Consider the following 10834-nt stretch of genomic DNA (forward strand, 5'->3'; position numbering starts at 1 on the left):
CTGTTTATAATTGTAAGACTATATAAATGTAACTGTTGCCTTGGCCTTGATAGCCTCATGAGCCACACAAAATATTGTGGTTGGTCAGATTTGGCCCGCAGGCCTTGGTTTGACACGTGTTTTTTTTTTAATACAGGTGTTTCAAAATGTTGGAACCAATTTCAAAGGAGTTTATTTCATGATGGCAACTCGTTACAATTACACAAAAAATTACAAACAACTTAATGAGTTATTAAGTTTTACTAGCCATTTTGATCTTTACAAACCCTTCCTGAAATTGAAAATATTCCATTAGGCCTTATGTTGTAGGGTCATCACCTTGCTAATGACTGAGGCAGTGTTTATGCACTGGGAGAGTTATCTAACGGTAATAATTTCAAGTAGTAAGAGTGTAATTCATGAGTGCCTCATGGTTATAGAGAGAGTAATTCAAATTGGATCCATTTTTTGAAAACATTCTGTAGATTGAAAAACATTGATGCCTTTGACAAGGCTCTCAAAAGATTCTGTCTAATACTGAGTCAGACCACTGAGTTACCTAGCTCAATCTTACCTTTTTATTGATTGACAATGGCTAGAGAATATTTCAAAGAAGCTTTTAAAAACTAACTGAAGATGCTAGAGAATGAATCTATGGTACTGTTACTTTAGTAACCACTTTTATTCTCTTCCCATCCAGTACACATTTACATTGTTAAATGACTTGGTAGCCACATTTAAATGAATTGGCAGTAACCGTGATCCCACACCAGTTGTTTATGTGATAATTCTCTTCTCATTGAAATTAGTGATCACAAACAATCTTGTGAGACAGCCGGCAGCATCATTTGACATCGTTTCACATCATTGGAAGGCATGGGGAATCTGGCACCCCACGCCCCGCAATACCTAGCTCAAGTAAAGGGCGATCACATGGGGGGGGGGGGGAAGCATGGATCATGCGGCTTCCCCCCAAGGTTTCTAGTGGCAACATGGGAAGCTTCCTGTGTTGCCATGGTGGTGGCATGTGCTGGCTCCACTCTACTTTACCCATGGAGCCCCAATGATGTCCTTTGATGGGAACTGGCAAGCTCTGTGGATGACTTGGGCTAAACTTGTGTGTGCTGCTTATTTTAGCCCTTTGTGGTGCGATGGTAAGACTGCTTTTGTTTTAAGAACTTTTAAAACTACAAAATACAGACAACAATTTATTGAATGGAATTGTAACCTTACAAATAATTCAGCAAAATATAAAATAGCCTTTTTGATTATTTTTATCTGCAATTAATTTTTAAAAATGTAAACTTCTTTTGACAATAATTTGCACTCAGTATTTTTATTTGCTATGTTTTATTTTCTACAGTTTTATTAAATATAGCATGCAAATAGCTGAATAACAGTAATGGTGTACATGTTTTACTATGAAATAACAATTTTGCTTTAAAGCTTTAAACACACCACACCATGATCTTTTCACTGAATGAACATAAAAAGCATTGCCAAAATAAAAAAAAACCCTGTAAAACATTGCTGTTTTCCCACTCCTTCACATGAATCATATTTAACTGGGGGTTTTAAAGTATATTTTCCTATAAATGTCGTTATGTTATATAGGCATAATGGATTATTGCTTTCCTGTGAGATATAATTGCAACAATGGAACAAAATGAAATTGTAAAACAAGAGAGAACTCTAGGTTGAACGTGTGAAAATAATGTACAGATATGGTCCAGCCCTAAAGTATGAAAACTCTATCTAGTTTAGAACATGTCTGACTTCTACTAACCTGAGTAGGACTGCACACCCACAAAGCATGTGGTGTGTGTTTAATATACACTAGTGCTTTTAAAAAAAGTTAAAATTAAATCTGTGCTTTATTGTCTTACATAAAAGAGTCTAAAGAAATAAACAGGAAGACAACTTTGTCCACAGTCTATGGGGACATCATAGATGTACAAACATTAGCATCATTGTCTTACTAGAATGTACATTTTTTAAAAAAAAAGAAACAAAAGAAGATCAAGAATTATTCTGGCCTCTGAATGAAGTGAGACACAATTTACTCCAGAGAGATATCAGCAGCCATTCGGAGACAGTTGTACATTTCTTGGGGAAGATCAGATCTTGTTAGATTATTTGCATCCAAACGCAGATGTCTGACCCGGGAATAGGCAAGTGCACCAACAACCTTGCAAAAGCTGCTCACTGGGAATTCTGCAATGTCAAAAGCATCTTGTTAGTAATAGAATATATCAGCTCTCTATTTACTATATTTGAGTCAATTTCTAAGGTTTTGTAGAGAAAAAAGACCAAATCTAATGCCAATAGAAATTAGAAACCAATAGAAATTAGAACAACAAAAAAGGGATAACAGAGCACTTTGGTTGTGAAAATCTTGCCACATTTTGAATGTGATACAGCTGCAAATGAAGGAACTCTATAAGAATATGGAATGTTGATTGTTTCCTTGTGGATTCAGTGGCAAAGTTGGTAGAGACTTTGCTTCAACATTAATAAAATGCTGTAATTTTATTGCTGTAGAGATATAGCCAAACTTGAGCCTTAATCTCGACATTGGATGATATGCCTCTTAACCAACAATCTAGCATCCTAGGCCACTTACTTGGAATAGTCCAGAATGGAAGAAATGGAATTCCAACTGCACAAAAACTATGGTAGACATGGGGGGAAAGTTGACCACCTGTTCCTAAGATGGCCGTGATCTGTGTAGCTACACTTGCATGGTTCCATAAGGACTCAGTAGGATATGATGGGTCTACAGGCCACTTCTCTCATAAAATGAGAAACTGTTCACAGACTGTGACAAACTTAATTTGGGCATCACCTTTCATTCCAACTACCTTTCCTTCAGCCAGTGTGTAGGTACATGGTACTAGTTTTTGTGTACAAGAGTTGATATAATTTGAGTAGTTGGAATGAAAGGTGAAGCCCAAATCTGGGCTCAGTAAGGGGAGTTTTTATTCCCCAACCAGACAAAATGGAAACCTAAGGGCTATTGGGCAATGCACATCCCCAGACAACTAGGTTTTCTTCTGAGATGCTAACTATTTTGCCATTACAGGAAGCACCTAGAATTATGATTTTTTTTGTGCCACTGTTCACCTTTCCAGCTGTGGAAATTAATGTGGCTATCCTTTAAATTATGCAGTGTCACACCTTGGTCAATTGCAGTATGGATACTGTTAATGCGGTATATTTTCCAAGTTGTAATTCCAAACATAGTTTTATTTGGCAGTCAGGCTGGAAGAGGCAACATGGGAGAATTGTTTTAACACACCATGGAAGTAAATTTCCTCACCACCACATTCATTTTAATAATATGGATAAAGTTTTAAACTATTATACTTTAAAAATTCTAGACTTGTCTTTCTATAATGATAGTGGATAAAGGGCCTGGCTGAACGTAAAAGAAAATAGAATCATAGAGTTGGAAGAGACCAAATGGCCCATTCAGTCCAACCTCCTGCCATGCAAGAAAATATATTCTATTAATAAAGGATATCTTGTAATTTAAGATATAGCTTACTTTTAGTCTATTTATGGTCTGTAGCATCTCATTCTTGGATGAAGTTTTCTATCCAAATAAAGTTTTTCTTTAAGAATTAAGATAATGAGTCTAAAGCATCATCTAAATTCTGAATGAATTTCACCTCATTTTATTAAATTATCCTTGCAATTCATGTAGAACATTCATTTGTGTAGGACTATTAGAATTCATCTTAGATTTTGCACTATATCAAGTATATTCTCCATGACCTCCCTGCACACATGATATATGTACTCTTGCACAGAATTTTATTTTAGTTTAGTGGAATCTGGTTAGAGGACTGATATTTAAGACAATAATGCTTTCCCAAGGCATTGAATGAATGTAGAAATACTTTGGATCTTTTCTGTGTGGTAACTATACATATTATTGCTGTATCTAATGTTATTTTATCCTGTTGGGGAGGGCCACTGGAAGTCATCTGATGCCAGATGTAAGTCTAACCATCCAAGTTACTGGCAGACATGTGAAATGCAGGGGGAGCTTTGATCTGGAGGAAACAAATATGGGTGATCACCAGATAGTGAACATTCTGAATAGGAAGACATTGGCTTTGTTGGGGACTCCCTGCTGCCCTTTTCTTGTAAACTCCTCATTTTGTCAGACACACATTTACCATGACAAGGAGAAAACAACTGGGAAAATAAGATGGAGAGAAGGTTGAGAAACATCTTTCTACCCATACTTGTTTGCCATTTTATTGTAATTCACTAAGACAATGAAAATTTAAATTTGACACTGACTAGTTGGTGTAAACTTGCATGAGAAGAATGAAAAGCACCCATCACCAGTAACATCATGTTTTAAATGTGACTCCCATGAACTAAGATACTTAGAGGTACCACCAGTGCAGTTTCAAAACCTAGATGAATACTTATTGTATTTGGGTGCAGATATATTTATGGCACTGTAATCTGGAAACACATAGAATTGCTCACAGTTTTTCACTGTTAATCATTGCAGAACCTTTAGGATTGGCATAACTTGCAGAACCTTTAGGACTGGGATTTCTGTGGGAAGTGGGGACAATTTGTCCCCAGAGCCACCCATAACTTCACCTTTTCTACCACCACCACCTATTGAGCATGTGCTATGTTACATTATTTGGAACACTAAGGCAGAGTTTCCATACTGTGAGTTGGAACACATTAGTGTGTTGGCTGCAGTATACAGGTGTGTCATGCAAACATAGCAACCAACTTCTGATTCTTTGTGAAATAAAACAATATTTCACATATTTTAAAAATATATATAAATGAAAGGTTTTCATAAGGTATGTTGTATGCTTATACATTTCATTATTACAATTATATATGTGTCCATATCTCTTGTAAGAGGCTAATTTAGCCTCTGGTTTACTAGTAAAACTGAATTACTGTGTCATGAAATAATGTAAAGTCTTTCTTTCACCAACATGAAATGTTTGGAAAGCTCTGCTCTAGTGGAAAACAAATAACTTGGACTTTTTTGTGCTGTTGGATGTTTTCAAAATTAATGTAGTTTTAAAAGTGATTTAATAGGAAGAGGAAGCCTACAGAAGTGGTGGAGGAGGAAGGTAAATGCTATAAGCCTCCCACAATCCTTTCTTAAAAGCCTGCACTTGTTCCCACCACATAGTGTGTGTAGAAGTCGGGAGCTGAGCAAGGAGGGTATAACTTCCACTTTCTGCTTGACTCCTCCTTAGCAATGTTGTGAAGAGTTGGGAGCATCCTCACTATCTTTGTTCTGACAGCTAGTTCAAAATGATGTAGATGTCCTCATCATATGCAGGCTATCAGAACACAACCCACATCAGTTTTCCATCCTGGACTGCTTCTCCTTTGGCCTTGGGAAGGCAGGAAGTAGGTAAATTTGAGCTGAGAGAATAGAATATTTTAGGTGTATTTGAGGACTAAGGGGAAAGAAGGAAGTGCACTTCAAAAGGATTCTCCTCATGAGATCATTCATCCACTTGAGAAGTCCATTTTGCATTTTCCCTTTAAATCTTTGAATACGCTTTTCACCTCCACGACCTATGCTGGCATAGTTAAACCAGTGTCATGCTGCAACAGATTCAAAACACTCAATTATAGGTGTTGGGTTATTAATGAAGGAAACTGTAAAGATTTAAAACAGTGCTTATTCCTTAGCTATATTTTAAATCCCAGCATTTTCTTTGTGTCCTTTTTAAACTTAAATATATGGGAAATATTACTCACTGTTAATCTGGTTGACTTGAAGGTAATAGTTTTCAAGGTGCTCGTTTACTGTCGGGATGCTCTTCAGTTGATTATATGAAAGATCCAGCTCAACAAGGCTAGAAATATTGAAAACATTGCCCGGTATACCAGAATCTGTCAGCTTATTGTGAGATAGACGTAAATATTGTAGTGCTTTAAAACCTTGGAAATATTCATCAGGAATGTTGGTAATTTGATTATTGTCAAAATAGAGCATCAGTAAGTTTGGAGGCAGTCCCCGAGGCAGCTTGGAAAGTTTATTGAAGCTCAAGTCAAGATAAAGAAGTGAATTTAAGCCTTTAAAAACCCCAGAAAGTGTATCTTCAGTGAGTTGATTGTGCTGGAGATGAATGACAGTCAGATTCACTAGTCCTTCAAGTGTATTAGGGTTGATTTTTGCAATCTTGTTATTAGTGAGCTGCAGGTCATCCAGACTATTGGGAAGTGGCCCAACAACTTCGGTTAAGTTGTTGTAATTTATGTGCAGTTTTTTCAAATTCTTTAATTTGGCAAAGACCTTTCCTTTAATTTTTGAATTTTCCAGATGATTATTATCTAAGATCAACCACTCCAGGTCTGTAACATTATCAAAAGCATTATTTTCTATGCCTTCAATCATATTATTGCGGAGATACAGGTATTTAATTCCAGAAGGAACAATTGGGAGACTTTTCAGTTTAAGATTGTCACAATACATAGCCGAGGGATAGCTTATGGGACAGGTACATTCTGGTGCACAGACTGCTGTTGATGGCCCAAACATTGAGTGAGCATAACCATAATCAGGCTCTGAGGGATAATATCCATCATAATCATATTGACAGAAGATACCACTGATTAAGATAAAGAAAAGAAGAGACTTCAGATGCATCTTTGCAGTGTGAGTTGTTTCTGTTGAGAGAGATAAAATGCAAACAGTTATCTGATTGGTCATTACAAGGAACTGTATATATGCACTTTAGTCACTAATTGACCAACAAAAATCCTGATTAACTAATCCATGGGCCAATGTAAGTAATGTATGTATCTTAACCCTTTTAAAAAACACTATTCCCTTCTCTAAATAGAGTGGCAAAACATGAGAACTTAGTCATTCCTGGGAGAAACTGAAGAAAGTACCGACAACTTCTACTGTCTCCTCCATGGTCCAACTTCTGGCCTCTTTTCAATGTTTGGGTGGGGAAATGGTGGTAGAAGTGATGGTGCTGCTGTTTTCCCATCTCTTGGCCCTTCCAGACAGGCCCTATATCCCTGGATCTGATCCCAGGTCTTCTGTTTATCCCAGATTATCTGGCAGTGGGGACTCATAAAATCAAGTTTAAATCAGAAAACCTGGGATCAGATCATGGGATATAGGCCTGTCTGGAAGGGTCCTCAGTAGAATGATTCTCAACTTATCCAAAGGTTACATCAAAATCCATAATTTTGGCCCCCAAACATTCCCGCCACATATTTATGCGGTCTTCTTACACATGAGTATGTATAAGTAAATAATATATTTTATATTCATCCTGTTGGGTTTTCTTGTAGGTTTGTATGTCACAGATATGTTATTGTAACATTAAGGATTGATCATTTCATCAAACTACATTATAACAAACAATATATTTTACAATAAGGGAACTGGAACTTATTTAGAGGAAGATTGCTACTGCTAGTAGTTTTTAATAGAGGCCATACCTTTCTTTATTTTGCCCTTTATTTTTGTGGATAATCTGGGGAAGCCATGAGTCAAAGGTCATAAAAGCACCCTTGTGGCGACACATGTTCCTAGTTCTATGTTTTCCCTACCCTTGCTTCATATCACTAGAAGTAGTCTGAATGTATTCAATTTCAAAACAACTCATCATTTGATTAAATTATTTGTTGCAAATGATGTACTGCTGTTGTAGTTTTATTGGCAGCTGTATTTTCACTGAACCAAGGTTGAATTAGCAATTGTTATCTTAAGGTCAAACTAGATCTTAAAGGGATGTGTATTCCATGTAATTAACTTATATTTTTCATCCACTAATGGGTTTTCTTAAAAAATACTTGTCTCCGCAATCAGATTTGCAAATTAACTCTACAGTAAGCAATCACAAAACAGCATGTTAAATGAAAAAAATGAAAATGAGGGAAAGCATGCAGTATGAAAAATATGTGTTTTCCACCACTTGAGAGACCATGTATTCTAATTAAATGCAATATTATCCTGTTTGACCATTAGTTTTTTAAATAGTTGCACATTTGGTTCATGTAAGTATGCTTTACTGTTCTCTGTTGACAGGGGTAAGTTTTAGAATGGATTCTGGCAGGAACAGGAGAGATTATCATGGAAATTGTATCCATGTAACCTAATCCTTGAAATAAAGCTACTACATCTGCATTGGATTAAATAATAATGATGTTGCATAGCATGATGCCGGGGTCATTTATTTAATCCTTGCTATATTACTTGCCTAGCTACATCATAAGTGAAAAACAGCATAGCACTTATAATAACCTCTGAGTTTAGAGTTTAATACATAAAAAGTCAACAAATAAATGCTAAAAATCCCACCATTGCTTGTAATAATTACTAGAGGGATCCTCCCTTCCCCTGATAATGAAACACTATGATCTCACCATCTGGCAACACAACATGTGACTGCATTGTAAGTTGACTACAGCAATGGGATTTAATGTAAATATATGTCCACGTATACTGGGGTGAGGATGGGGAAAATTACAGCAGAATTTTCTTTTAAAATGTTAAATTTTAAATCTATGCTGGATCTTAGGGTCTCATCACACTAGAGAAAAATCCACTTAAAATAAAGTTTCTACTTCCTGCAGAATTCTGGGATTTGTAGTTTAGGGAGGAGTCTTTAAACGACAAACCCCAGGATTCTGCAGGAGGCAGACACCAGTTTTTTTTCCTCTAGTGTTATGTTTCTAAAACATTTCTGTTTTTCTTTTGACAACTTCAAAACTACAGGCCATTTGGTGCCTTGTAAGTCTTTTTACAGGATAGATGTGGGAAAGTGGAAGACATATGGATAAGATTATTTTTGTGCAATTAAACTCCCACTGTCAAATTGAAGTTTAACATAAATGTCTTTACATGAGAACACTCTTCATAAACTGCATAAACTCTAGCCCTCATTTATTAAATTGGACAAAGTTAAATCAGAATTGTTCATTCAGTGGTACATCAACTAAACACATTTTCCTTTAAAACCACTGAAAATCAGAAATAAGGCCTCTTTGAGAATGTCACACCCTGACCTTCTAAATATTTCTGTGAAGTTTGGCATAGCTCATGACAGATTGTATTTCTGAATAATCACTCTAAATTCTAGAAAGCATTATTGCATTTTCTTTGAAGAAAACTTGAAAAAGCACTGAAATATTTACAATATTTATCTTTGATAATGTTAAATAGTTCGTTTTTCAAGCATTGAAAGAGTTAATGAGATCCTAAAATTACCTGAAAAGGAAACAGCAAAAAGTATAAAAGGACTAAAAGTACCTGCTAACAACAATAGGAATTTTAAAACAAAAGATATAAAATAACTATTGAATGGCTCATGAGTGAACTTACATAGTACATATGGTACTATTCGGATACAAATATTTGACAACATTTTTACAGGCATCTGCTCAAAAGTTCAATGCAAGCAATGAAGTTCTGGCAACTGCACCCATTTCTCTTAAAGAATCATCTTTCTATACTTTTAGTTTCAAAAGTTGCATAGTGAAGAAATCCATTCCACAAAACAACAGAATCAAACACATGCAAAAATATTATTTTTCAAATCCAGTTTCATCACTGAACAGATGTGTTAATTGCAAATATTGCATTTAGGGCTTTTGAGGAGTAGAAAATTACTTTTGGAGGATCTTGCTTTCTTACTCAAGACTTGGCTATTTATAATGAATGACCCATTCTAGAAGCCAACATGTTCAGCAAAGAAGTTCAGCAAAACATGTGGAGTGTTTAAAAACAAACTGCAAAGGCAAATGCACAAAAGAACTGTGTCCAGTTTGCAAATTGGCAGAGTTTTGACATGTTCCCATTACCTCTTTCCTCTGCTGCTTGATTGTTAGCATTAAAGCATGCAAGAACACTTACCTTTCTGACGTGAAGCGGTTGCCTTAATTCCCACAGCAGATCCAGTGAACGACTGGGTCGACCAATATATGCTATAAACAGTGTCAGAAGGTAACTGACTGCCAGATCCTCTGTGATACAAGGGCTGGGGGGGTGATCCTAGTCACGCTGTTTTCTGAAGCTGCTATGTCATCATAGTGGTGTGGTATGTAAAACTGCTGCTGTCTAATGAAATGCAGGTGGACCAAGGGAATGGTCAAGGACAACCCAGCTGTTTCTCCCTGTGAAACGGGAGAAAGATAACCCCTCCAAGAAACCAGAATAAATTCAGACTGTCTACCATAGTACAAACAACAGAAAGTTAAAGAAAGGAAATAGTTTTAAATAATGCACAAATTGCAAACAGATCTTGCATCCCCCCCCCCCCTCCAAACCACTTAATAGCTTTCAGGAAAGTGAACAAATAATTCTTGAACCTCAGTGTAGCCACAACTCTCAAGCCAACTGACTCACTGGCCATCTCATGTTTTTCTTTGTGTTAAGTTATGTACATAATAACTTAATAAAAGCCTCTGCAATGGAAAGTAACCTCAGATGGTGAACCACATACATTTTTTTCTTTTCACCATATTATATTGTAAAAATAATATCCCACACAGACAAGGAGAGAACAAATATGAAGTTTATGTTAAAACATGCCAATAATGGTACCTTTTCTTTTATAATTTAACATAAATGTTTGTACCACAAAGACGATGAATAGAAAAAATCCCACACATTCCCAAGAAAGAAATAAGCAGCTGGTAACTTTCTTGAAAGTACACTAGCACTGGTTGCTTAAAGGACTTTCAAATCTGGAACCAATCAACCAAATGTTGTCTGTTTCTCATTTCATGGATGCTCTTCAAGAATGCATCCTAAAGCATGGAAAAGAATGCTGTTGAAACACACTACTGCCAGAAATCATGTAATAAAAATAATAAGAAAAACATT

At 36.1% G+C, this 10834-nt stretch overlaps 1 protein-coding gene across 1 annotated transcript; it reads right to left on the minus strand.

Moving 5' to 3' along the window:
* Positions 1-1299: 1299 nt before the first annotated feature.
* LUM (lumican) lies at positions 1300-10182 on the minus strand. Its single transcript, XM_060777333.2, has 3 exons — positions 9863-10182; positions 5746-6657; positions 1300-2193 (listed from the first exon to the last, which is right to left on the minus strand). The coding sequence occupies exons 2-3, from the start codon at positions 6635-6637 to the stop codon at positions 2039-2041; spliced, it is 1047 nt and encodes a 348-aa protein (XP_060633316.2). The 5' UTR covers positions 6638-6657; positions 9863-10182; the 3' UTR covers positions 1300-2038.
* Positions 10183-10834: the final 652 nt, after the last annotated feature.

The sequence above is a fragment of the Anolis sagrei genome, chromosome 5 (assembly GCF_037176765.1).
Source record: "Anolis sagrei isolate rAnoSag1 chromosome 5, rAnoSag1.mat, whole genome shotgun sequence".
NCBI classification, from domain to species: Eukaryota; Metazoa; Chordata; class Lepidosauria; order Squamata; family Dactyloidae; genus Anolis; species Anolis sagrei.